This window comes from Hipposideros armiger, unplaced genomic scaffold, assembly GCF_001890085.2.
Source record: "Hipposideros armiger isolate ML-2016 unplaced genomic scaffold, ASM189008v1 scaffold_331, whole genome shotgun sequence".
NCBI lineage: Eukaryota > Metazoa > Chordata > Mammalia > Chiroptera > Hipposideridae > Hipposideros > Hipposideros armiger.
Window position 1 is genome coordinate 2,206,620 of NW_017731681.1, and position 26,656 is coordinate 2,233,275.

Genomic DNA, 26,656 nt, shown 5'->3' on the forward strand with positions numbered 1-26,656 from the left:
AATCCCGACTACCCACTGTAAAGCTGGAACGGCCTTTAGATCTTTGACTGACAACCACTCACAGTAGCATACTAGGTCCACTTGCGCTAGATGTAACGACCCAAAACGTGAGCCTTGAGCCTAGAGACCCCAAACCTTGAGCCTTGAGCCTAGAGACCCAGAATGACTTGGGCAGCTCCAGCTTGCATGTCTGTATGTTGGGCTTTCCATTTCTATAACAAAATTACAGGATGCTTAAGCTGGACAGACTTCAGGAATCACTTAGTCCAGACCATTCATATTGCAGTAGAAAATTATATGATCGTTCCAAAAGCTCAGAAGCTCTACTCTCCTTTCTCTCTTGGGTGGGGAAATTAGGGTCAAGCCAGGCAGGTGCAGGACTTGCAGCCACCACGTCCCTTAATCCTGGCATTGCTGAGCAAGGGCTTCCATCCCAGCCTCCCTAATCCAGCTAGCTGTCAGACTGTGGGCTGGGATGGCAGTGGAGGAGGGTGACGTGGACGAGGACGATGGGTTTCTGGCTTTTGCCCGGGGTCCTCCTCTCCCCAGGGGTCCCCTACGTCGGGTCTTGGACAAGGCCTTCTTTATCTTCCTGGCCTTCTTTCTGATACTACTGATGCTGGAGGCTCTTTATAAGCTGCTGTGGCCACTACCATGGGCAAAGTTTGGGGACTGGCTCCTGGGAACACCTCAGAAAGAGGAGGAGCTGGAATTGTGACTACCTTTCCTATAAACTTCCTCTTACCCTGCCACGGAGGTGAGAGGGGAGGTGGGGGGGGGGAATGGGACTTTTGGGGGCTGTGTGTGTGGGGGGGAGGACACCTAGATAGCTTACAGTAACTGTCTTAAAATGTCTGAAACTATACTCCAGGAAATAATTTTGAACAGGTTTATACTCCTCACATAGTTTTCAGTAGGCATAAAAAATTTTCATCATAAATAAAAAATTGTTTCAAGGATGTAATTCCTGGCGTGTTGAAAATATGTAAAATAAAACAATGAAGTCACCCTTTTGAATGTCCAGAGGAACTGAAACAGCAGAGTGATTTGATACCTACTACCATCCATTTAAAAATACATAAAGAAGCACTTAACAATTGGGAATCATTCCTTTTCTCCTTTCTCTCTTTTCTCCTTGAACTCCTATTACCATTCCACTTCCCCAGAGACAATTTTATGCTTTTATACTTAGCTCTTTATTTAACATAGAACTGTCTCCAGGAGATTTCATGGTTGAAAACTATACTTTTTTTTTTTAAGAGGGAGAAAGTCTATTGTAAAAGGGAAAAGGAAGAACAAGAACCTCTACTGCAGGCATTTCCTCAGGACAACTTTTGGGAGAGCTGAGGATCTCCCTAGTCCGAGTGCTCTTTGGGGAGTTTTCATTTTCCCCAATTTGAAGACTGTAGGCTTAGATGACTGGAAAGAAGTGATGTGAGATTAATAGAAGGGAGTGTTTGAGGTTCTGGGACTCTGAGAGTTTGGACCTGTAGGGACCTCCGAGGTCCTAGAAAGTGGTAAAATGCTCGCCACTTATGGAATGCGCAAGGACGTAGAGGTGGGCAACTCAACAACTGAAACCATCTTAGCCTTTCCGGTTTCCCCACAAGCTCTCCTTTAGACTCAGTCTTGCCTCCACGAGTTCCCCCAGCCTCCCTAAAATTGGGCGAGGTGGGATGCGGGTGAGGCGGGCCTCATTCTGTTTCTTCTCTGTTCGTTTTTTTCTCAGCTCTACCAGAGAAAGAAGAGACGAGACCCGCGATATTTCTGAGCCTCATTTCATCTTACAACCCTCACAGTGGCAATTCGCACAGATTCTTCTTAACACACACACACACACGCCCATATCGCCAGTCCTTAGGCCCTGGAGCTCCTGGATGGACAAAGCACAGCTTCTGGGTCATCACTACCTGAGCCTCAGGGACCCTCTCCAGAAAAGTACAGAGAATCACCGAGGTGTCACCTGCGTGGTTGGTAATTAGTCTTGTGGTGAAGCTGAAAAGCAAATCAACAATAGTAATAATAATAATAACAACACATTGTATAGGGCGTTGTAATCATTTGTGTGCAAGTGTTTTGTTTTCGCGATTGGGAGACATAGGCGCCTGGATGTAGAAGTAGCTGCTGGACAGCGGCAAGGGAGCGCGCAGCTGGTAGAAGGGAAGGGGCAGGCGCCGTCGATTAAGCTGGGGCAACGGGTACCTGGCAGGTAGGAAAGCAGCGCGGGAAGGCTTGTCAATAGCCCCTCGGAAAGAAACGGTTTTATTTCCCTCACGAGAGATTTCCGCCCTTTTGTGCACCACTGCGCAGCCTTAGAAGGCCCAATTCCTCAGCGGCCCTGTTGCGTTCCCCCCTTCGCTACTTGGAAAGGTGGCTCAGTCCTCCCCGCACGCGCCTCGCCAGCGGTTGGGCTGGATGCAGGAAGTTTCTGATTCGCAGAGTCGCAGAAGCGCCGGTTGGAAAGACCTCCTCTGGCGCAGCTCTGGAGTCTGGGCTAAGTCAATGCCGTACGGCAAAATGAAAGCCCCCAGGTACTTAGGGACGCGCCGCGGGGATAAGCTCGCCGCCTACAGGTCGGGCGGAAGGGAGCCGCATGTTATCGATGTCCGGATGTCCGGCCTATTGTCATTTCCGGCCACAGGGGTACTGGGTTTCGTACAACAATATGGCCGCGCTTAGATGCCTGTTGGCGGAAACTCTGCTGCTTCCGGTGTAGAATAGGGCCTGCGGTGGGAGGGGGAAGGAAGGCGGAGGTAACCATGCGAGCTTCTGATATCTGCGGTGAGAGTCGCTCGGAGAGGCCGTTTCTGAGGTGGGGCCCGGACGGTGCGGGGACCGAAGGCGGGGGCGGGAATGTCGAGGGAGAGGTATTGGGGAGTCCCGGGCGCTGAGTCGGAGAGGCAAGCTTTCTTTTTTATCCCTGAAGGGGAGTGGGGCGGGTGGGGCCTGAACTGGGGGAGGGGGACTTGGCGGGAAGCTTGTCTAGGGGATGAGGCCAGATCTACGGTTGGGATCCGTGAGGAATCGGGCGAGCTCTGCGGGGCTCACGAGGGGTTACAGGTCACAGAGAAAATGAGGAAAATTAGGGTGGGGTGAGAGGGAGGAGACTTGAGGTGAAATACCTCCAACCTAACTCCAGTTTGAGACCCATTAGGGGGTGGAATATGAGATCTACATCAGAAGGGGTAATGTATGGTTGGGAGGGAACCTTCTTCTCAGAGTCTAGAAGTTGGGGCGATTCTTCAGGATGGGGCAAGGGTGTGGGTTTGACGTGTTTGAGAGCGAAAGGTGGGGATAATACCCGTGCGAGGGGATGTCAGTGAAAACTGGAGTGCAGTGTGGGAGGTGGTGGCCCAGGGGTTGGGAGGAAAAATCAATTTGCCAACTAGGAGAAATAGTGGGGAAACGAAACTGAAAGACCGGATGTCGATATGGGGAGTGGAGCTGGGGGTAAGGACTTGAGGTTTCAGGTGGTTTGGGGCTCCTTAGTACAGGGCCCAAAAAACATGGTACTGATGGTTGCTGACGATAGGCAGTGAGGACACTGTTGGGCAGGGCTGGGTGTTACTGAACCCCAAGAAAATTGAAAAATGTGTGAGATGAAGGGATGGGGCTATGCTGGAGGGGCTCTTTCTAAGCCCCCATCCCCTTCCAGCAGGAAACACGAAATCCCCAACACTTCCTCCTTCTGGGGGATTTGATCCCCCATGGCCACCGTTAACAGCATCATTGTGCTGGATGATGACGAAGATGAAGCTGCTCAGCCAGGGCCCTCTCACCCACCCCCCAATCCAGCCTCACCCCAGGCAGAAGCCCCTGGCTCCTCCCAGCCCCTTGGGGCTGGAGGAAGCGGTAGTTCGGGCGGCAAGAAATGCTACAAGTTGGAGAATGAGAAGCTGTTTGAAGAGGTGAGCTTTAGGGGAGAAGATTCTTGTACCCCAGGGAGGGGGGTGGCTCACTGGCACTCCTGTCCTTTTTCCCCCCACTAATCCTACCATGCCTTCTTTCTCTCAACCCCCTCCCTTGTCTCTCTCCCCCTCCCTTCTTCCCCCGAACCCTCCAGTTCCTTGAACTGTGTAAGGCGCAGACGGTAGACCACCCTGACGTGGTCCCATTCCTTTGTAAACGGCAGCAGCGTGCCCACTCTCTGTTTTTGGCCTCAGCGGAGTTTTGCAACATCCTCTCTCGGGTCCTGTCTCGGGCCCAGAGCAGGCCAGCTAAGCTCTATGTCCACATTAATGAGCTCTGCACTGTTCTCAAGGCTCACTCAGCCAAGAAAAAGCTGAACCTGGCCCCTGCTGCCACCACCTCTGGCGAGCCCTCTGGGAGTAACCCTCCCACAGACACTTCCACAGACGCCACAAATGCTGAGACCACTGGCTCTGAGGCCCCAAGGACCCGTGGTTCCCGGCGGCAGATCCAGCGCTTGGAGCAGCTGCTAGCACTCTATGTGGCAGAGATTCGGAGACTGCAGGAAAAAGAGTTGGATCTCAAAGAATTGGATGACCCAGACTCCACATACATGCAGGAGGCAAGGTTGAAGCGGAAGCTGATCCACCTCTTTGGGCGGCTGTGTGACCTGAAAGACTGCTCTTCGCTGACAGGCCGCGTCATAGAGCAGCGCATTCCCTACCGTGGGACCCGCTACCCAGAGGTTAACAGGCGCATCGAACGGCTCATCAACAAGCCGGGGCCTGATACCTTCCCTGACTATGGAGATGTGCTGCGGGCTGTGGAGAAGGCAGCTGTACGCCACAGCCTTGGCCTCCCCCGACAGCAGCTCCAGCTCATGGCTCAGGATGCTTTCCGAGACGTGGGCGTCAGGTTACAGGAGCGACGCCACCTTGATCTCATCTACAATTTTGGCTGTCACCTCACAGATGACTATATGCCAGGTAGGGATTAGTGAGATGCCCATCAATAACCCTTATGTATATCAGGTGTGTGGTAGAGGGGACATCTCTCTAGTCTCTTCTAGGGTTTGACTTCGTGTTTTCCTGCATAGGCATTGATCCGGCACTGTCAGATCCCGCCCTAGCCCGGCGTCTGCGGGAAAACCGGAGCTTAGCTATGAGCCGGCTGGATGAAGTCATCTCCAAATATGCGATGATGCAAGACAAGAGTGAGGAGGGCGAGAGACAGAAGAGAAGAGCCCGGCTCCCCCAAACCACATCTTCCCACTCTGCGGATCCCCCCAAAGGCTCCTTGGATTCTGGTGAGGTGTGGAAGGGATACACCCTTCAGAGAGACCTTGTCCTTCCCCTGCACTGGCCAGCAGGGACTCCAGGGTGACCCATGGGGGAGTGTGCAGAAGGAACACAGAATCAGATCCTCTGGGGCAAGGGATTCCTTAGAGAAACTCCTTTGTCCCCCAGGGCCCTAGTGGAATGGCATCCCAGGAGTGCCCTACCACCTCCAAGGTTGAGACAGATGACGAAGATGAAAGTGATGATGAGGAAGAGGAGGAGGAGGAAGAAGAGGAGGAGGAGGAGGAGGCCACAGATTCCGAAGAAGAGGAGGACCTGGAACAGATGCAGGAAGGTCAGGGGGATGAAGAGGAGGAGGAGGAGGAGGAGGAAGAGGAAGCAGGTATGTCAAGGAAAGTCTCACTGCTAGTTCCCTCTACTCTGTTGGGAATGGGCCATCTGCTTGAGACCCTTCCCTTCCTCCTCTCACTCCTAGTGTCTTCCCAGCGGTATTCTCTCCTCTGGTTCTCTTGCTACCCCTCGCCTCTTTTTTTTCTTTTCCAGGTAATGATGGAGACAAGAGCCCCATGTCCTCACCACAGATCTCCACTGAAAAGAACCTGGAACCTAGCAAAGGGATCAACAGGTCTTCAGGGGAGCAGCAAAACAAAGGACTCATAGTGTCACCATCTTCACTGTCAGAAGAGCCCCTGGCCCCCTCCAGTATAGATGCTGAAAGCAATGGAGAATACCCGGAGAAAGACAGTCCTGTGTCTCAGGTCTTTGAGCTAGAAATTGAAGCCTTGACTGTGGATACTCCCCCTTTCCTTGGGGAGGGGGACATTTCCTCTTCCAGGAAGCAATCAGAGGACCCCCTTACCACTGTCTTGGAGAATGGAGCAGCCATGGTGACCTCCACTTCCTTCAATGGAGGTGTCTCTCCTCACACCTGGGGAGATTCTAGTCCGCCCTGCAAGAGATCTCGGAAGGAGTGGCAAACAGGAGCAGGGCCATTAGGAAACAGGTAACAACAAGGAGGAAGAAGAGGGAAGCTAAGGAGGGATTGCAGGGAGCTTTCTGAGAGGAGTATTAGGGAATTGAGTCTGCGGGGGGGAGACTGGACACTCTCCCTCCAGCCTCAGGCCCCCTACATTTATGTTTCTATCCCTAGCTATGTCGAAGGACAAAGGGCAGTACATGAGAAGACTAGGAAGAAAATGTGTACCATGCCCAGCCCACCTTCCCCCTTGGCTTCAATGGCCCCAGTTGCTGATTCCTCAACAAGAGTGGACTCTCCTAGCCATGGCCTGGTGACCAGCTCTCTCTGTAGCCCATCTCCGGCCCGGTTCTCCCTAACCCCCCAGTCACAACCCTCCCAGCCTGGTACTTACAAGGTAAGAGGGGGAGGCTGATTTTCCTGACTTCTCTTTCAGTGTCTGCGCAGTTTCAGGCACTGCATCTGAATGTTGCACCTACCACATGCTGTCTTCCACACCCCAGCTTTTAAACTCTGCTAAGTCCTTTCGTCTGCTTCTCTATATTCCAGACCTCTCTGACTCTGCCTCTCACTCCCTTGCAGATGAGTGTGGCCACACAGTGCGACCCAGAGGAGATCATCGTGCTCTCAGACTCTGATTAGCTGGCTCCTCGCCACTCCCTGCCTCTAAAATATTTGGGCATAGTATTTGGAGGATTCTGGGAAACAAATGACTGAGGAAGAAATGGACTGAGCTAATCCCCTTTTGGTGGTGTTTCTTTAAAAAAAAAAACACAAAAAAACACCCAAGTTTTACACAGAAACAATAAACAATGAAGTTCTTTTCTTATGGTACCCGTCTTGTCTTTGTCCTGCTGCTCTCACTGATTGGCACCAGCTGTACTCAGGCTCAGGGTTAGCCCGGCCCCGGGGTATCCCTATATCTGTCCTTTCTAGCCTGCCCTTAGCCTGTCTCTCTTGGAGTTTCCTCGCCCTCATGCTTTCCCCCTGCCCTTGGCCACACACTAAAAAAATGTGCTTCAGCCTCCTGAACGCGCTTTACTTTCTCACTTCGAGCGGTAGGAGTAAAAAGGCCAATCAGGGGCCGACTCAAGGTTATTCGGCCAATCCAGGCCTAGAGGAAGGGGGCGGGGTGTCAGGGGGACTGTCAGAAGCTGCGAGACTAGGGCGTTTAGACCCCGCAAACCAGCTGATGGCCACAGCTCGGAGGCCGAGACCCATCGCCAGTGGTAAGAGGCAGTCTTACAGAATTAAAGGGGAATGAGTGCTTGGGCCGCTCCAAGTCCTGAGTCCTCAGCGGCGGAAGAGACCTGGTACCTTTAAGGTGGAATGATGCGACTGTTTTTTAAAGGAGAAGTGACTGAGTCGGCAGAGTATTATCCAGCGGAATGGGCGGGGTGCCCGCCTGTGCCTTTAAAGCCGGAGGGACGGGAGGCGGAGCGGAGGCGGAGGGTGGAGGGAGTCGGCGCAAGATGGCGGCGGGAGGGGCCCAGGTTGCGGCTCTGGCCGCCGAGTGAGGGGCGGGGGGGGCCCGGGGGCGCGCGGCCCGGTAAGCGGGGACGCGCGGAGTTGGGGGGTACCTTCCGGGTGGGAGAGGAGGTCGAAGTAGCTCTTAGGGCGGAGCAGAGGGGGGCGGGGTCCGGTGTGGGCGGGGGTATGCAAGGGGCGGAGCCTGAGATGCCACCGGGGGCGGGTCTTGGAATGGGGCAGGGCCGAATGGGCCTGGGGGCGGGTCTTGACGGGGCTAGGCTCGAGATAAGCAGGGGGCAAAAGGGGCGTTACTGGCCAGAAAGCCGGGGGCATAGCCTAAAGGGAATTGGAAAGAAGGTGGTTTTCCATACCAGAGCAGGCCTACCCCCTCCCAAGAAAAGGGTGAAAAACGCCAAAAAGGTAAATTTTGAAAAGTCAGGTCCTCAGGCAAATAGGAAATTCCCAGGGGAGGTACCCTACTCCCAAAGAGCAGCTATTTCTCTAACCTCAAAGGAAACAGCACTGCATTTGGAGTCAGGACACCTGCGTTTACTGAGGCTGGCACTTGCTGGCTTTGTGATCATAATGTCTTAATCTTTCTTAGCCTCAGTTTTCTTATCTGTCAGATGGAGTTGAGAAGAACATCTCCATCACAGTATTGTGGGGAGTTACTCAGATAATGGGTGTGAACGTGTTTTTAAACTGTAAAGGGCTGTTTCATTATGAGATGTTATCATTCTTCTCTTTTTTCCTTCCCAGAGACCCCCCCGGCCGCCCTCCTCCTCCCCTTGCTCCTGTGGCTGGGGGGGGTACCCCCTCCCTCCACACCATGGAGCCATCTCCTCTGTCTCCAAGTGGGGCAGCTGTCCCTCTGCCTCTGTCGCTGGCCCCACCCCCACTACCCCTGCCTGCAGCTGCAGTGGTACACGTGTCCTTCCCGGAGGTAACCAGTGCCCTCCTGGAATCCCTCAATCAGCAGCGGCTACAGGGCCAGCTCTGCGATGTGTCCATCCGAGTGCAGGGCCGGGAGTTCAGGGCTCATCGTGCTGTCCTGGCTGCCTCCTCGCCTTACTTCCACGACCAGGTCCTGCTCAAGGGCATGACCTCCATCTCGCTGCCCAGCGTCATGGACCCAGGCGCCTTTGAGACTGTCCTGGCTTCAGCTTATACTGGCCGCCTCAGCATGGCTGCTGCTGACATTGTCAACTTCCTCACAGTGGGTTCTGTGCTCCAGATGTGGCACATTGTGGATAAATGTACTGAACTCCTCCGTGAAGGCCGGGCCTCAGCCACCACTGCCACCATCACCACTGCTGCAGCCACCTCAGTCACTGTCCCTGCTGCTGGGGTCCCGTCAGGGAGTGGAGGCACCATGGCCCCTGCCACCATGGGCTCTGTGCGCTCCCATGCCTCCAGTAGGGCCAGTGAGAACCAGTCCCCCAGCAGCAGCAACTACTTCAGCCCCCGAGAGTCCACTGATTTCTCATCTTCCTCCCAAGAGGCTTTTGCAGCTTCTGCAGTGGGCAGTGGGGAACGTCGAGGAGGTGGCTCTGTATTCCCAAACCCTGTGGTTGCCAGTGGTGAGGCTACCTCTGGGAAGCTGCTGCTGGAGGCAGATGAACTGTGTGATGACGGTGGGGATGGGAGGGGTGCGTTGGTCCCTGGGTCTGGGCTCCGGCGGCCCACCTATGCACCCCCCAGCATCATGCCACAGAAACACTGGGTATATGTGAAGCAGGGTAGAAACTGTCCAGCACCAGCGCCCCAAGTTCCCCAAGACCAAGATCTGGAAGAGGAGGAGGAGGAAGACCTGGTGTTGACCTGTGAAGATGATGAAGATGAAGAGCTAGGGGGTGGCTCTGGGGTTCCAGCGGGAGAAGGACCTGAGTCTACCCTTAGCATAAGCGATGTCCGGACCCTGAGTGAGCCTCCGGACAAAGGAGAGGAGCAGGTCAATTTCTGTGAGTCCTCCAATGACTTTGGTCCATATGAAGGTGGGGGTCCTGGGGCAGGGCTTGATGATTCAGGGGGGCCGACCCCATCCTCCTATGCCCCTTCCCACCCACCCAGGCCCCTGCTTCCTGTGGACATGCAGGGCAACCAGATCCTAGTCTTCCCATCGCCTTCATCCTCCTCCTCTTCACAGGCTCCAGGCCAGCCACCAGGGAACCAAGCTGAACACGGGGCGGTGGCCATGGGGGGCACCTCTGCAGGGGGCCTGGGCATGCAGGGTGGCGCTGTTGGAACCCCTGGAGGGACAGGCAGCGGGGATGGGAATAAGATCTTTCTGTGCCACTGCGGAAAGGCCTTCTCCCACAAGAGCATGAGAGATCGTCATGTGAACATGCATCTCAACCTGCGGCCTTTTGACTGCCCCGTGTGCAACAAAAAGTTCAAGATGAAGCACCACCTGACCGAGCACATGAAGACGCACACAGGCCTCAAACCTTACGAGTGTGGCGTCTGCGCCAAGAAATTCATGTGGCGAGACAGCTTCATGCGCCACCGAGGACACTGTGAGCGCAGGCACCGCCTGGGCGGGGGCGGAGCCGGACCCGGACCCGGACCCGGGGGGCCCACCGGACCAGCCTTGCTACCCAAGAGAGAGTCCTCCGGGGTGGGTGGGGGCAATGACGATGAGGTGAGTGGGGCCATGCCCCCCTCCAGCCGTCGGGTCTGGTCCCCACCCAGCGTCCACAAAGTGGAGATGGGCTTCAGTGGGGGCGGAGGAGCAAACTGAAGAGGCTACTGAGGGTAGCTTTCAGGGAAGAGGAAATAGGGAGCACGAGTCAGGGGCCCCCTTTGGCCCCCAGGTGATCTCCCACCATGGTTACTGTCTTCCTTATCTCTGTGGACTTGTATATATTCTGGAGGGCGAAACACATTGCGCCATCGACCACCCCATTCCACTCCTCAGCCCCTCCCCTTCAAAGTATCCCTGGAACTAAGCCCTTCCTTTCCCTCACATGGGTACACTGAGGCCCCAGCTCCAGGGTAGGGCACATGTGGTGGGGGGAGGGAAAGGGCGCCTGTTGAGCATTCTGGAGTCACAGGGTCAAGGGTCAGGTGGTGTAGTCTGTACCTGAAGTCTGTATTTGTGTTGTGGGGACCAGGCCTTTGAGCCCCATCCTTGTCCTAGAACCCACTCCGCACCTCCCCCAGGATGTACTCTTTATTTCTACCCTAATCCCTCTTCCCGCTTCTTGGGGCCCCTCAACTCTATTCTCTTTGGGGAGGGAGTAAGTACAAGGGAGTAGGAGTACAAGGTTTTAATTTTAAATCTTATTTTTTTTAAATGGTGATTAAAATATTTATTGGTCATTTCACTTGGCTTCACGAGAACCCCTATGTGTTTGCTGGGGACCTGGCACAGGTGGGGGAAGGCGGAGTAATGGTTCGCGAATGAGTGGATTCTACGGGGAGGAGACGAGAGGGGAGGCCCGGGGAGGGCTCTGGGACTCTGCGGTAATGGATAGTCCTGGCGGACTGGGCACGGCTGAGGTCCCCAGACCAGAACTGGAGAGGACGTTCCGGGCTCCCTACCCCACCCATGGGGGAAGCACCTGCCTCCTACGCGCCCTCACCTAACCAGAGCGGGGATTTCCTCGGCCCCTCCTGCTCGCCTTGTTTCGAGAAAAGTGAAAGTGAAAGCAGGAAGAGGAGGCTTCGAGGTTGAGGAGATCGCGGCGCCATGAAGCCCCTGTTCCTGCTCCTCGCTCTGGCTTTTGGTGAGCGAACCCCGCGACTCCTTGCCCTGGAACAGAACGAGGGGGAAGCGCAGGGAGGTGACCCCGTCGGCGCCCAATGCCGGACGGGGGTGGGGAGAGGATCGGGTCACCTGACTTCTGAGCCGCCTCCTCACTCGCGCCCCTCTCCCCCAGGTTTGGGGACCACCGTCTCGGCGGGACCCGCGGTGATAGAGTGCTGGCTTGTGGAGGATGCCGGCAGGGGCCGCCTGGCCAAGAAACCGGCCGCATTGCTGCTGCGTCAGGGCTCAGGGAGAGTACCTCCCCGGCCGGACCTCGACCCAGAGCTCTACCTCAAAGTGCATGGTGAGTCTTCCCGGACTCACCCCCAAGTCAGTCACCTCCCCCGAAACGTTCTCCTCTTTAGGTCGCGCAGTGACCTCGGGCCTCGGTTTCCTCCTCTGTAAAATGAACCTGGATTACCTCTAAGTTTCTACCTACGAGTAGTCTGTACATTTGAGATTCCCTGGACGTTCCCCTCCCCGCCCTTTTCCTGGCAGTGACTCGACAGCTGTAACCCCTTTCTCCACACTCGCAGACCCCGCGGGCGCCCTCCAGGCTGCCTTCAGGCGGTACCCCCGGAGTGCTCCCGCGCCACACTGCGAGATGAGCCGCTACGTCCCGCTCCCCGCGTCAGCGAATTGGGCCAACGACCTGACCCCAGAGAAGAGTTGCCCTCGATCCCTGGACGGGACTTGGTTTATGGTCAGTATGTCCAGCCCGGTCCTCAGCGTTTCCAGCCTCCTGCGACTACAGTCCGAGCCTCAGCCGGAGCCTGCACTCATCACCATGGCAACAGGTAATTTGGGAGTAGGAGTGGAAATGAATGGGTGGATTCTAACGGTCACGATAATCCCGCGATTGCTTTGTGGACTTGAGCGAGTCATTTCCCCAATCAGAGTTCAGTTTCCTTATTTGTAAAGCAAGTGGGTTTGGCTAAAGTGAAACAATCTACCTCTACCTCTTCTAGCCCTTGACCACTTTAAAAGTAATAATAATAATAATAATAATAACTACTACTACTACTACTACTACTACTACTACTACTACTAATATCCTGAGGTTTAGGGGCGGGGCTTCGTGGTGTTTCTATAGGCGAAGCTTTGGAAAGAGGCGGGGTTTCCAGACACCAGACCTTGAGAAAGTTGTAAGGCACGAGGTTGGGAGGGAGCCCAGAAGCAGGAGTTTTTTTCTCCTCTCCTCCCAGATCTATGTCTTGTTAGGCACCTCCTCCTTTGCAGTTCACCCTGGTCAAAACCTGACTGAGACCCACCTGCCCCACATCCGGCGCTGTGGCAGTCAGCAAAGCAAAGCTCTTTCGCTCTAGAGCGTTGACTTTCCTGACAGCCCATTCCCTATGGCTCGTGGGGATGCGCTGACTCTGTGGTCACCAAATGGTGCCCTCGAGTGGGCGAAAGGGATACAGTGGGAGACCAGATGCACCCCTTTGCAAGGACTGCTTATTGCTTCAGGCAACGCTGTTTGAGGCCCAGGGGTCTCGTAGTTGGCTGGGCTGGGTCTCCGGGAGGGAGGGGGCAGATAAAGCAAGAATGAGGAAGATCTGACTGGTAAATCTGGGAGCTCACCCTACTCGCAGCGGAGGGTGGGAGGGTATGAGTGGAGTCCTCGACTTCCCTCAGTTTTGTGAGATTTTTACGTAAACGACACAGCCTGACCATCAAGTCAACCTGTCTAACCCTGCACCCTCCCTTCCCCACTACCTCCTCCATGACACCCTGCTTGCTGAGCCAGAATCAGCTGCGGGACCAGGGAACCAATTCAGTACCTACCTTGCAATCCTCACCTCTGCCTACACCTTCATTCTTACTCCCCACACCCCACCCTGGGCAGGAGCACAAGTAAACTGCCCATGGGTACAGTAGCTCTCTCCCAGGGCTACTGGCTTCACCGAGGTGGGGGTGAGAATGTCCTTTCTCTCTGAGTCTGTTTTTCCAACTGTAAAATGTGGATACTATTTCCCATCTGCCTTTTTGTTGTTGGGACTATCAAGGGAGATTGTTAATTTATTCACTGATTCAATAAATACTTATTAGCATCAAGAACAAATTAGGACCCAGTAGTTCTCAGTCCAGGCTGCAAATAAGAATCCTCTTGGAAGTTTCTAAAATATACTGAAACCTGGGTCCCACTCCGGGCAAATTAAATCAGAATCTCTGGGATGACCCTGAGCCCCTTAAGGGTCACAAAAGTAATCAGATGTAGATCCTGCTCTCAAGAAGGTTCTTGGCCGATTTGTCATGGATAATTGTAGAATAGAAAGCCACTTGGGCCCTGAAAGAAGTTGCAGTCTGTGGAGTGCCCAGGACTTTGCATCTCACAGACCACTGAGGGTAAAAACTAGTTGCTGTGCTCAGTGTTCCTTTTTAAGCATTTCTGCTTGATAAAGGATGTAAAATTAAAAATGGAATCTTTGCAGGGTCACAGATCATTGATGATTTTGCTAATATACATTTATACATTATTTATCAAATACTTTAAAATGTTGACAAATATACCTTATTAACATACTTTATGTGTATGATATTTAATTCTCAATGTTCTTGTAAAACATTGTTATGGAAAATTTCAAAGATACACCAAAAGAGAGAGAGAGTAGTGAAATGAACCCCCATATACCACCCACTAGTATAGTTGTTGCATTTTACAAAATTGTTTCACCTATCCTACCCCCCCCACCTTCTTTCCTTTTATTGAAGTGTTTTAAAGAAGATCCCAGGCATCATATTATTTTACTCCTAAGTAATTCAGAGAGTATCTTTATTAAATAAGGACTTGAATAAAAACAACAATACCATTATCATATCAAACAAAACAAACAATAATTCCTTAATATTATTTAATTCCTAGCCTTTATTAAAAATTTTCCAGTTGTCTCGATGTCTCAATGTTATTTTATAGTTTATTTGCTCAAATCAGGATCAAAAACAGATCCATATATTATATTTGGTTGTTGTATTTACTTGCACTGCCATAACAAAATATCATAGATTGGTAGGCTTAAACAACAGAAATTTATTTTCTCAAAGCACTGGAGACTAGAAGTCCAAGATCATGTCCAAATCAGGGTGTCAGCAGGGTTGGTGTCAGATGAGAGCACTTCCCTTATGTATGTGTCCTCACAGGAGGAAAGAGAGAGAGCTCTAGTGTTTCTTTTCTTTTCTTTTTTTTTAAGACTTTGTTGGGGAATTGGGGGATAGGAACAGTGTTGGGGAATTGGGGGAGGGGACAAGTTGCTGTCGTTTTGTTCTTCAATCTAGTTGTGGAGGACGTCGCTTCACTGGTCCATGTTAGTATTATCATTGGGCTCTTCCCGGGTGAGGCAGTCATCTGTCCAGCCCCACTGCAGCCTACCCATCACCGGCCACTCACGGCAGCCCAGTTCCAGGTCGAGTTGTTGTTCATCATCTTAGCTGTAGAGGGCAGTGTCACTGGCCCACATGTGGGATCCGAACTGGGGCCCTGCTGCTCAGAGCTGGTGTCCTAAGCCAACTTTTAACCAATGCGCCACTCGGCCAGCCCTAGTGTTTCTTTTCTTATAAGGGCACCATCTCTATCAGATTAGGACCCTACCTTTATGACCTCATTTAATCTCTCCCATCTCCTCACAGTCCCTGTCTCCAAATATAGTCACATTGTAGATTAAGTTTTCAATATGTGAATTTGGGAAATGGGGAGACCACAAACAGTCAGTCCATAGCAGTCTGTCTCTTAAATCTCTTTTATTCTATAATTGCCCACCCCCTGCATAAATGCTATTTATTGCTTTGTCATTTGTTCTATAGAATTTCCCACATTCTATATTTGGCCAATTGTTTCCTCATGTCATTTCCCTTGTTCCTTTTCCTCCATATTTCTTATAAATTGGTGGTTATATTTAGAGTCTTCACTAGATTTGAGTTTAAATGTTTTTCAGTAATACTTTATAATAGTTATCATTCATTTTTTTCAAACAGAAAAGCAAAAACCTATATAATATAAGCTGCAAAAACAAATAGAAATTTCCTTACTGTTCTGGCCCTGCTGTATTTACACTTGTATTTTTCATGGAGTCCAGTTAGTGGGCTGCAGATATAAAATTGCTTCAGTAACCCACCTATACTAAAGAGCACTGTTAGTTTAAAGGTTAAACTGTAAAACCTCTAGGTTTTGCTTATTTATCCTGTGGATATTTATAACAATTCCAAAGTATGTTTCTGGGTTTTGATAAACAAGTGACATTGCCTACTGTTTTTACTCTGTTGAATGAAAACAATCCCATGAGGCTGAGAAATGTTTAACCTCGTATACCTCAAAAACTGGGATTAAAAATTACATACACATAATCACAAGAGAAAAAAATATTGGGTTGTCAGAAAAGTCATGACACGTGTTTGCAATAGATGGCACTAGTTCATTTTTGCAAGTGCTGGAGTCATTCGCATCTATGTTATTGCTATGTCATTTGACAGCTGACAGTTCTAGCTTCATCTAAAAAAATTGAGCAATTTGGTTGAGTTTTGGAGATTTTACAAGTTGAAGATGGAAGACCAAGCTGTGCATTTTTGCCATATTTTACTGTTTTACTTCCATAAAGGGAAGAACGTGCATCAAGCTTATGGAAAGTTGCATAAAGTTTACGGTGACAATGCTCTACAAGAACATCGTGCCAATGATGGTTCATGAAATTCCATGCTGGTGATTTTGATCTCAACAATGCTCCTCGGTCAGGGAGACCCACCGAGGTTGATGATGACAAAATAAGGGCATTGATCGAGTCAAACCCACGTTACACGACATGAGAGATTGCAGAAACATTGAACATCCATCATCCAAGCGTTCATGACCACCTGAAGAGGCTTGGATATGTAAGCAAGCTCGATATTTGGGTTCTGCATGAACTCAAAGAAGTTCATTTGACGGCGCGTATAAACATCTGCAATATGCTCATTAAACGTGAGGAAAACGATCCTTTTTTGAAGCGACTGATAACTGGTGATGAGAAGTGGATTGTTTACAACAATATGGTGCACAAACAGCCTTGGTCCCGACGTGATGATTCGCCTCAAATGACATCGAAAGCAGACATTCATCAGAGGTAGGTTATGCTTTCAGTGTGGTGGGATTTTAAAGGTGTCGTGTTTTTCGAGCTCCTACCAAGGAACCAAACAATCGATTCTAGTGTGTACTTTCAGCAATTGGACAGTTTGAATGAATCCATCATCCAGAAACGTCCAGAGCTTGTTAATTATAAAGGAGTTGTGTTCCATCGCGACAACGCGAGACCACACACAAATTTGATCACCCGTCAAAAATTATTGGAGCTTTGGGCCGGCCGAGGATACATTGGTTAAGAGTTGGCTTGGGACGCCAGCTCTGAGCAGCAGGGCCCCGGTTCGGATCCCACATAAGGGCCAGTGATGCTGCGCCCTCTATAGCTAAGATGGCGAACAACAGCTCGAGCTGGAGCTGGGCTACCGTGAGTCACCGGTGATGGAATAGGCTGCACTAGGGCTGGCTGGCAGCTGGAATGAGCTTTCGTGAGCTGCTGTGAACCACCATGAGGAGTCACCGGTGATGGAATAGGCTGCACTAGGGCTGGCTGGCAGCTGGAATGAGCTTTCGTGAGCTGCTGTGAACCACCATGAGTGTCTGTACAATGGCCGGGGAGCGACTGCCTCAGCCGGGAAGAACACAGTGATAATACTAACATGGGTCAGTGAAGCGACATCCTCCACAACTAGACTGAAGAACAAAAGGACAGCAACTTGTCTGTTTCCCTTCCCCAATTCCCAAATAAAATCTTAACAAAAAAAAAATTATTGGAGCTTGAGTGGGATGTGTTGCCACACCCACCATACTTGCCTGACCTTGCGCCGTCAGACTTCTACTTGTTTCGCTCTCTTCAAAACTCCTTGCGTGGTATAACATTCAATTCAGGATGAAGCTGTAAATCAGCACGTTGTTCAGTTTTTTGCAAATAAAGACAGGTCCTTCTATGAACGAGGAATTATGAAGCTCACTGAAAGACAACAAAAGGTTATCGAACAAAATGGGCGATATATCATTGATTGATCTTTGTTCTTTATATAAATAAATGACCTTTGAAAAACATAGACAAAATACATCATGACTTCTCTGACAACCCAATATTACTTCCACCAGGAGGACCCAGATATTTTGGGGAGGAAGTGGCAGTGGAACTGACCTTGAGGGACATGGAATATTTATGTTTGGGAGGAAATGGGGAGGGACATTGAAACTGAAGCAACCTTATGACCAAAGCAAAGAAATGCTCATTAGAGTTTTTGCTAGTTGCAAGAAAAGGATTCTATGCAGTTTGTTCTTAGGGTGCAAGAGAAGTCTAGAAAGGTGGGTTGGGAGTTGAATTATCAAGTACCTTGAAATCTGGGCTTCGTAGATGAACCATTAGAAATTTTTTTGTGTGTGTATGCACTATTTTTTCCAAAGAGCCTGTTATTTTACTTGATTCTTACAAAAGGTAGGCAAGGACCAGATCATTGGACTAATGAGGAAAATATAGATTCAGTGATTTCCCCAAGATACCCAGTCCATGATGATTCTGATAATAGTAACGAAAATAGCAACAGCTAACATTTATCAAGCATTTTCTATATGCCAGGTCCTGTTCTAAGCACTTTATAGACATAATCTCACTTATTCCTCTCAGCAACCATTGGAATTATGTACTAATATTATCCCCATGTCACAAATGAAAAATGTCTGAGACTCAGAGCAGTTAGGTAACTTGCCCAAGGACACACATCTAGCTCCAGCCTGTACTTTTAACTGCTGGTTTCCAAGGTAGCTGGAATTTTTAAACAGGCAAGTGACTGGATCAGACTTGTAGCCACACTGGCTACAGTGTGGAGGATGAATTGAAGGAGAGAGAGACTGAGGATAGGGAGACCAGAGAGGAGACTATTGTAATTGTCCAAATGTACATTGATGAGAACTCGAGTTGGGAACAGATGTGAGATCTATTAGGACCTGGTGGGGATAGCACATAGCATATTATATTTGATAATTTACTCATCTCCCTTATTGTACTGTAAGCAATTTGAGGGCAGGGACTGCCCATCTCGTTCACTAATCTGTGCTCTACCTTAAACATCCTAAGTACTCAATAAATGTTAGCTGAATGAATGAAAGGAAGGAGTCTTGTGACTCCAAGTGTTTGCCTTTAGTGTCTGGGGGGCGGGTGGTGATCATTCACCAAAGCAGGAAGGATGGGCTTTGGAGCAGGGTGGGGGGTATTGCAGAGATGCTGTGGAGTTGGGCATGTTAAGTTTGGCAGATGCTTAGGTGTAATCTCAGCAAATGCTTTTGTAGACTTCCTGTGTTCCAGGTACTCTTCTAAGTGCCTTTCATATGTAGGTGTCTTTGTTATCCAGAATCAGGAACTGAATAAATCGAGTAGCAAGAGGGATTAAATAATTTAACCCTGACTACAACCCCGTGAATTAGCTACCATCATCATCATTGTTATCTTTAGGAGATTAGGAAGTGGAGCCATGGAAAAGTGAAGTAAATCCGTCTGAGGCCACATAAATAGCTTCAGAGTTGGGATTAACCAGTGCAGCCAGGCTCCAGGCACTTAACCAGCATAGGTTGCTTCAGTAGATCAGAGAGATCCATGTTCAGGTCTAGGCCAGAGCCAGAACCTTTCAGAGTCAGGAAATACTCTTCATGGCACCATGGGATCAACAATCAGAGACATCATTGTCTTCACCAACAAACCAAGAAAGCCTGGCTCTTTAAAGGTGGTGCATGGAGGCCGGACTGGTTCTGGCTGTGTCGGAAGTGCACTCAGATCCCACTGTCCCAGCCTGCAAGGGCTAGACTTACTCCCTGCTCCTATTCACCTCTAGACCTCTCTGCTCAGCCTCAGTTACACTGGTCCCACCCAGTCCCAGAACAGGCGATTTGCAGGGAGGGCTGGAAGATGGTGAGTCTCAGATGGAGGTGTCTTCTGAGGGGTGGGTAAATTGGAGTTGAGTCCTCCCTTGTCACGTCCTGCGTGGCAAGGGCAAATGGGTCTCGAGAGAGGTGACGCAGATTGAATAAAGTCAAAGAGACAAAAGTAAGATTTGAGCGAGACCAAGGGACTCAGCCAGAGAAGACAGAGCCCCGAATCGGGTCAGCGCATGGCTTTTATTGAGAATCTTCAAAGAAGTAAAACTGCTGTCAATCAATTAGCAACTGTGTGTGATTTGTGTGCCTTAAGGCCTTTTCCATTAACATATCCCATTGTGTTCCAACAAATGCTATGCCTTCACACTTCCGCCACATAGCCCCAGGACACTTGTTACTGTGTCCTCCCAGGGGAGATAACTATTATCATTCCAATAGGTCCCGGTCACCTGAGACACCCCCCAGAGAGAATCCGTGCCTCAGTCATACCGAGACACTCCCTCATAACTAATAGGGTTAGAGGCTAATGCAGGGGGGGGTGGGGGTGGGGGGGTGGTATTGGAATGGCTGTAATGCAACACTCCCTATAACTCCATTTCTCTGTTGTTGTTGTTTTTTCTCTCCTTCCTTTCCTTCACGCCCCTCCTACTCCCTGCTCTCCCCATTTTCCCTAGCTGTGCTGACTGTCCTCACCCACACCCCCATCACTCGAGTTCGACTGGGACAAGATGCTCTGCTGGATTTGAGCTTTGCCTACATGCTTCCCACCCCAGAGGCCACTACATCTCTGGCCTCAGGTCCCCCTCCCTTTGGGCTGGAGTGGCGACGCCAGCACCAGGGTAAGGGGCACCTGCTCCTGGCTGCAAATCCTGGGCTGGATGGGCAAATGCCACCTGCCCGAGATGGGGCAGTGGCATTTGCTGCTTGGGATGATAATGAGCCATTGGGTCCATGGACCGGAAATGGGACCCTCTGGCTGCCTGCAGTGAGGCCCTTCCAGGAGGGCGCCTATATGGCCACCATACACCTGCCATACCTGCAAGGGCAGGTCACCCTGGAGCTTGCTGTGCAGAGTGAGTTGGGGGACATGGGTCCCCATGGGTAGAGGGAGGGCCCTATGGGGACACCATGATGGAGGGATGGTGGAAATGAGGGTGTTGGGTGAGTGGGGAAATACAGGTTGGGGTGCCTGGGAGTCAGAGAGTCAATGGATAGAGGATCCTTGGGAACCTGAGGGACTTTGGGATGAAGGTTCTCAAATCTGAAGGAGTAGGGATCCCTGAGAACTGCAGCTTTGGCATAAAGATTCCTGTGATGCACCAATGGGGAGATAGTGGGTTCCCCATCTTGGGAGAAGAAACCCAGACCCTCTTCAGTTTGGGAGAAGCCAAAGGACAAACTGAGGGTCTCTGAGGGAGGACAATGTGGATTGATTCACCCCATGCTCCTTTCCTACTCTCTTCCCAGAGCCCCCCAAAGTATCCATGATGCCAGCACCTCTTGTATGGGCTGCCCCCGGGGAGGCACCCCCAGAACTGCTCTGCCTTGTGTCCCATTTCTACCCCCCCGAGGGCCTGGAGGTGAAGTGGGAGCTCCGAGGTGGCCCAGAGGGCAGCTTTCAGAAGGGGGAGAATTGGCTCTCAGCCTTGCGCCAACACTCAGATGGCTCTGTCAGCCTCACCGGGCACCTACAGCTGCCCCCAGTCACCTCTGCACAGCACGGGGCACGCTATGCCTGTCGTGTCCACCACCCCAGCCTGCCTGCCTTGGGGCGCAGTGCTGAAGTCACCCTGGAGGTGGCAGGTAAGAGCCAGGAGGGTTGAGAAGGGGGGTAGTGAGTGCCTGAGAAGACACTCCAGAACTCAACTCTTGTCCCTCTTGCATTCCAGGTCACTCTGGACCCTCCCTGGAGGATGGGGTAGGCCTCTTCCTGTCTGCTTTTCTGCTCCTGGGGCTCCTCAAGGCACTGGGCTGGGCAGGTGAGTGTGAGCCCCACCCCCTCCACTGACAGACACTCCCTGCCTACTCCCAGAAGCCCGACACCCATCCTGCCCTACCACTCCCCATCTCATCCCTTCTCCATTTCTCTCCACAGCTGCCTACCTGTCTACTTCCAAGGAGTCAAAGAAGGTAACAGCACTCTACCTTAGCCTTATCTTTCCCTTCTCATTTCATCCCCTTCCCCCAACTCCTCACCCAGGGAGGGAGGCTGCTGGCATGGTGGGCAGAACCCAGACTTGGAATTCACACAGACCTGGGTTAAACCCTGCCGCCTTGAATATGCTACTTAACCATTACCTCAGCCTCCTTGGGTGTAGGGATAACAGCACTGTCCAACGGAAGTGTAACACAAGCCACATATGTAAATTTAAATAATAATCTAGTAGTTACATTCAAAAGGTGTTGATGAAAGAAACATCCAAACCTGTAGAGAATTTTTAAAAATTTATTTGAACCCAAACTGACAACAGTTACAGGGAAGCAAGATCTCAAATGCTCCATAGAATGATTGCAGCTTCTTTTATGTGCTTTAAGGGAATTTAAGGAAGATTACACGAAGGCGGGGAAAGCAAGGTGGGAATTGGATTACAGGATAGTTAACAAAGATTATGTGTTCTCTTGAGGGTGGTCACAGTTTATTTCAAAGGCGTGTTAACCTAGAGGCACAGAAACAATGGACAGGGCTGGCTTACGGCAAAGATAAACCTTTTACTAAAGAAGTTATAGGCCTGGGGTGTGACTACCCACCATGACCTGCCCAGTTAGGAATTTATGATCAGGTCACCCTATGAGGTTACTTTCTGTAGAACCTTTTTCATCTAGAAAGGTAAAAAAGATAAAATTCATTTAATATACTTTATTTCATATATACCCAAAATATTATTTCAGCATGTAATCAATATAAGAAATTCTAGTGTTTTTTCTAAGTCTTCAAAAACAGGTGTTTATTTTAAACTGTGAGCAATTCTGACTAGCCACATTTCAAATGCTCGATAGACACATGTGGGTGGTGGCTACGGCACTGGACAGCGGAGCCCTTAGAGAGCTGTTGGGAGGATGAAAGGAGATAGTGTATCTCCTGTGGAAGATGCAGCAGCAAAAGCACTCGCCACAGTGTCTGCCAGGCAGAAAACATAGAAAATGTTAGCCCCTTTCTTCTGCCACCCTCTGTAATCGTGATGGTTCACTTATCTCGGATTAACCATGAGCACATCACCAAGCTTTCTAAAACCCCAAATTCCTCACCTCATTTTTACTTCTTTTTCAGAAAGCACAGTGAAGGCTCTCAACACCACATTGGGGAGCCACCATCATCCCTGGCCTGAGCTGCTGTAGAAATCCCCCCACAAATAGTATGCCATCACCTGCTTCTGCCCCTTCCCATCTCTCTCCACTGAGCGGCTGGAATGCTCTTAAAAAGACCCAAATTGACAGCATTCACTTTCTTAAGAGCTCTAGGGCAGTGGTTCTCAAAATGTCTGGTCTCAGGACATCTTAAAAATCAAGGACTCTAAAAAGATTTTGCTTATGTGGGTTATAAACTATAGATATTTATTATACTAGAACTTAAAACTGAGAAAAGTTTAAAGCAGAATACACAAGCTCACATTCCATTAGCTGTAAGGGTGATAATGTCAGTATACATTTAGCTTCTGGAAAATGTCACTGTACACTTTTAAGAGAATGAGTGTGAAAAAGGCAAATAACATCTTAATAGTGTTATGAAAATAGTATTAACTTCGTATACCTAGTGAAATACTCTCAGGGACCTCTGGGGCAGAGCCCACACTTGAAGAACCAGTGCTCTCAAAATCAAGGCCAAATCCGTTCTTCTTGCTTTTGGCATACGCATTTCCGACGATGGAGCCCCTGCTTACTTCTTCAACCCTCTCAGTGCTCTTCACACCGACTGCTACTCTTTTCCTCTATTGGCCTTCCAACCTCCTTGGGTTCCAGAGCTCTGCTCCCCCTGCCCGGTCTGCCCTCGCTCTCCCTGGGCTCCAGACCAGGTCAGCCTCGTCATTTCCCTCGGACCACCGCATGTCCCTCTTGTGCGGTTCACCATGGTTGTATTTAAGTGATTGTGCGAGTCATCGTTAAGCCTGTCTCCCCTCCTGGACTCTCAGCTCCTCGAAGGCAAGAACAAGCCTGTCTGTCCAGTGCTGTATCCCCCGCGCCCGCGCTGGGCCTAGCGCCCACTGGAGGGCGCTCGGTATAAGAAATTATAGTCTTTTCGCCCTAAGTGTTCAAAAACAGGCGTGGGGTCAAATAACTACTAGACGAAGGAATTGGTGGCTCGACGTGGGGAACTTCGAGGGGCAGGGCGGTGGGCCAGACTGACAGAGGGAACGGGTCTAATCTGGTGGGAATAAAGTTGTGTTCCAGTGCTTCCAACGGGTGTCTCATTTCCACCCCAGGCTCCCCTTTCCAAGCACAATGGCTCCACCAAATTACCTCTGGCCCTTTGCAATCACCCCGACCTCCCGGTGACACTCAATCCCCCTGCGAAACAGTTTGGGGTCCGGCGCCACTGTTGCTGGACCCAACGTCCCCCAGCAGCAAGCGCTCCCAGCTAACCCAGGGAGCAGAGAACCCGGCCTCAAGCGCCGGAAGCTGCCGAGCGCCCTCTCTGGAACCGGATGTAGCGGCTTCCTGCTCCGCCTCCTCCCCTGACGGGAGGGCGGGCCCTGAAGGCTCCCCGGAAAACCCGGAGTGGGTTTAGGGCCGGTCCGTGCGTGGGTGGGGTGGGGTGTGTAACCCCGCGGGATAGAGTAACTGGGTCCTTCCCCGCTAAAACGCGTCCCGCGGGAGTTTTAGTTTGTGTGGGGGGAAGGGCATGTCAAATTCTCCTGTCCTCCCCTGGGGTTGGAGATTAGAATCTTTATCCCAATTCAGTGGGGGCGACGTGGGCTCCAGGATCCCCGAGTTAGGAGGGCTGGAGGACAGCGGAGCTGGGGACCCGGGGTCCTGGCCCCTGGCCCCTGGGCGTCCAGCGCTCCCCAAGTCCGCGGGCCTGGCTCCTGTCCTCACTTCCTTCCCTTTTTGGCTCCTGCTCTCGGAGCGGGCGGACGTTGGGGGGAGCGGAAAGGGCGGTAGGGCCCGGGAGCCTGGCGGGGGGGAGTACAAGGGGGTGCGGAAAAGCCGGGGAGGGGACTCGGTCGGGGGCTGGAGACGGACAGGAACAGCTGCCCGGGACCCGCGCACTGCCCCCACCCCTTCCGAGCAGGTCAGAGCCAGAGCACCTTGTGACCCTGCCCGTTTCCGTATTCGTGACCCCTTAATCCCCCAAATGCATAGGGCCCCCCATGTTGCACCCCCGTGTTGCCCCTTCCCTAGCCTCCCTGCAGGACTCGTTACCTAGACAACTACCCGCGTCCCTCCCGGCTCCCGGGTGCCCACCTGCTTCTCCACTCGCCACCCCCTCCTTTCTCTCCCCAGGCGCCCCCATGGCCCGACCCCGCTAACTCCACTCGGCCATGCTCCGGCGGCCCCTGCGGCTGCTTTGGGACCCGAGCCCCCCCGGGGGAGTCGTGCTGAGCAGCTTCCGGAGCCGAGACCCCGAAGAAAGTGGGGGCCCAGGTGGCCGGGGCGTGTGTGAGGGGCAGGAGGAAGAGGAGGAGGAGGAAGAAGACGAGGTGAGATGCAGGTGGTGGGAGGTTGGGGGGATATATTTCAGGGGCTCCACCTTTCCGTGTCTGTGTCTCTGCATCTCTTCCCCCCTGACTCAGTTATTTCCGTTCCTTTTGCTGGTGTCTGCCTTTTCCCGGGTTGCGGGGAGTCCTGGAGTTTCTGGTTCTTTGTGGCAGTGTGACTCAAGACCTGCCCGCAGGAACCTGCCCTGTTAGTGCCAGGAGCGTCTGGCTGGTTGTCTTGCGGGTCTCTGGCTTTCTGCACCTGGGCCTGAGCGTGCCGGCCTCTCAAGGCTTTGTGTCTTGGTCCCTTGTTTTTGTTTGGTGGGGAGGGGTTTGTTTCCACAGTAACCGGCTCCTCTGACTCTGGGATTGGGGAGGGAACCCTTCGATTTCGTGACCCCTCCCCCTCTCCCTCTGGGCGCTGGGTGGAGGTGGGAAGCCTAGGCTCTTGGATCTTGGAGGGACGGCTCCAGGCTGAGCCGGGATGGTCACCTGCTTTCCTCCGGGACTAATATGGGGGCGGTGGCCAGGAGCAGGATTTGTGCCCCAGGAAGGGCCAGAAGTTGGATTTGGGGCCCGGAGGCCCTGGACTCTAGGCTCCAAGGGGCTGGGTGAGGGCAGGGTGACTGGCAGGGCTGGTTTTTCGGGATCGGTTGGGGGAGGGGCTGGAGCCACGTGACTTCCAGAGTCTACCCCCCCCCCCCCCACACACACACATATCATCCCTACTTCCCCTTCTCCTTCCTGTACTGGCATCGGAGCGGCCACCTTGGGGGGTGGGGGTGGGGGTCTCCAGGGACCAGGGGAAAAGGGGCTAAGGGGAAGGACTAACTCTGGGCTTTCCACTTCCTTCTGGGGAGGGCGGAGCATGCGGCTGTGCCTGTGACTGAGGTTTCAACTTCTCAAGGTCTCTGTCTCTAGCTTTCTGTCTCTGTGCTTCCCTCTCCTACGCTCTACACCTTGCTTCTCTGCTGGGTTGGGGTTCAGCTCTGGGGGCAAGGGGCTACAGCAGTCTCCAAGATCAGGGTTTCTGCATTCCACCCACCCCTCCACTGCAACCCCCTCTACTCCACCGGGCCCTGAGGCGGCTTGGGTGGGGCTGTCTGGGCCTCAGTGGGGGAGACCTGGGGTCACCAGCCCCCCCCACCACTCGCACTCGTTGGTACTGTGCCCTGCCGCCACAGGTGAGGGGTGCAGAGGGAGGAGTAGGGCCTGGGGGTGAGGGCTGGGGGCAGTGGGCAGTGGGTGGTGGTGTGGGCCTATCTGACCTCCCCTTCCTTATTCCTGCAGGCTCCTGTGTCTGTCTGCGATGAGGAGGAGAATGGTGCCATCTTTACTGTCACAAGCCGCCAGTATCGGCCTCTTGATCCTTTGGTGAGATCATAACTTTGGCTTCTCACCTTTGATCCATCAACCCCAGAATGGCCAACTATTAGGCCAAAGTGCTGGTTGGAAGTCTGGAGACCAGGACTCTGCTGTGTGACTTAGGTCAAGTCTTTGGCCCTCTCTGAATTTTAATGCAATGAGCCTGGATTATCTCTTAGGTCGGTGTCACGTCCTGCGTGGCAAGGGCAAACGGGTTTCTCTTGAGGGGTGACATAGATTGAATAAAGAGACAGAGACAAAAGTAGGATTAAGAGCGAGACCAAGGGACTCAGTCAGAGAATCTGAGCGAGCCCCGAATCGGGTCAG

General features: G+C 51.8%; 4 protein-coding genes across 11 annotated transcripts in view; all 4 read left to right on the plus strand.

The window, feature by feature from the left end:
- Positions 1–435: 435 nt before the first annotated feature.
- Positions 436–7,012, plus strand: DAXX (death domain associated protein). 7 transcript variants are annotated; one of them, XM_019660851.1, is made up of 9 exons: positions 436–757; positions 1,730–2,531; positions 3,656–3,908; positions 4,064–4,895; positions 5,006–5,220; positions 5,376–5,589; positions 5,751–6,210; positions 6,358–6,580; positions 6,766–7,012. In XM_019660851.1, the coding sequence occupies exons 3-9, from the start codon at positions 3,708–3,710 to the stop codon at positions 6,823–6,825; spliced, it is 2,205 nt and encodes a 734-aa protein (XP_019516396.1). In that variant the 5' UTR covers positions 436–757; positions 1,730–2,531; positions 3,656–3,707; the 3' UTR covers positions 6,826–7,012. The 7 variants fall into 7 exon arrangements, with proteins under 7 accessions (XP_019516396.1, XP_019516397.1, XP_019516398.1 ...); XM_019660852.1 differs by having other exon boundaries at positions 1,730–1,974; XM_019660853.1 differs by having other exon boundaries at positions 1,730–1,970.
- A 633-nt stretch (positions 7,013–7,645) lies between these two features.
- ZBTB22 (zinc finger and BTB domain containing 22) lies at positions 7,646–10,992 on the plus strand. Of its 2 annotated transcripts, none has more exons than XM_019660861.1 (2): positions 7,646–7,732; positions 8,413–10,992. In XM_019660861.1, the coding sequence occupies exon 2, from the start codon at positions 8,483–8,485 to the stop codon at positions 10,391–10,393; it is 1,911 nt and encodes a 636-aa protein (XP_019516406.1). In that variant the 5' UTR covers positions 7,646–7,732; positions 8,413–8,482; the 3' UTR covers positions 10,394–10,992. The 2 variants fall into 2 exon arrangements, with proteins under 2 accessions (XP_019516406.1, XP_019516407.1); XM_019660862.1 differs by lacking the exon at positions 7,646–7,732 and adding an exon at positions 7,929–8,073 and having other exon boundaries at positions 8,413–10,979.
- Positions 10,993–11,092: 100 nt separating this feature from the next.
- TAPBP (TAP binding protein) lies at positions 11,093–23,726 on the plus strand. The gene is made up of 8 exons (XM_019660864.1): positions 11,093–11,381; positions 11,535–11,705; positions 11,938–12,198; positions 20,006–20,404; positions 20,799–21,134; positions 21,221–21,310; positions 21,427–21,461; positions 22,600–23,726. Exons 1-8 carry the CDS (start codon positions 11,345–11,347, stop codon positions 22,609–22,611), a joined length of 1,341 nt encoding a protein of 446 aa, XP_019516409.1. The 5' UTR covers positions 11,093–11,344; the 3' UTR covers positions 22,612–23,726.
- A 317-nt stretch (positions 23,727–24,043) lies between these two features.
- The window catches only part of RGL2 (ral guanine nucleotide dissociation stimulator like 2), an 8,054-nt gene continuing 5,441 nt past the window's right edge, over positions 24,044–26,656 (plus strand). The window contains exons 1-3 of the mRNA XM_019660849.1: positions 24,044–24,558; positions 24,771–24,967; positions 26,255–26,338. Coding sequence (XP_019516394.1) covers positions 24,809–24,967; positions 26,255–26,338 — 243 coding nt within the window. The 5' untranslated portion in view covers positions 24,044–24,558; positions 24,771–24,808. The remainder of the gene's footprint in view (positions 24,559–24,770; positions 24,968–26,254; positions 26,339–26,656) is intronic.

Excerpts from the sequence above, each read along its gene's own strand:
- DAXX (XM_019660851.1), top strand. The coding sequence starts at position 3,708 with ATGGCCACCGTTAACAGCATCATTGTGCTGGATGATGACGAAGATGAA. Across the intron at positions 3,909-4,063 it reads ATGAGAAGCTGTTTGAAGAG|TTCCTTGAACTGTGTAAGGC; the intron begins GTGAGCTTTAGG and ends CGAACCCTCCAG. Across the intron at positions 5,221-5,375 it reads GCTCCTTGGATTCTGGTGAG|GGCCCTAGTGGAATGGCATC; the intron begins GTGTGGAAGGGA and ends TTTGTCCCCCAG.
- ZBTB22 (XM_019660861.1), top strand. The coding sequence starts at position 8,483 with ATGGAGCCATCTCCTCTGTCTCCAAGTGGGGCAGCTGTCCCTCTGCCT.
- TAPBP (XM_019660864.1), top strand. The coding sequence starts at position 11,345 with ATGAAGCCCCTGTTCCTGCTCCTCGCTCTGGCTTTTG. Across the intron at positions 20,405-20,798 it reads CCTGGAGCTTGCTGTGCAGA|AGCCCCCCAAAGTATCCATG; the intron begins GTGAGTTGGGGG and ends CTCTCTTCCCAG. Across the intron at positions 21,311-21,426 it reads CAAGGCACTGGGCTGGGCAG|CTGCCTACCTGTCTACTTCC; the intron begins GTGAGTGTGAGC and ends TTCTCTCCACAG.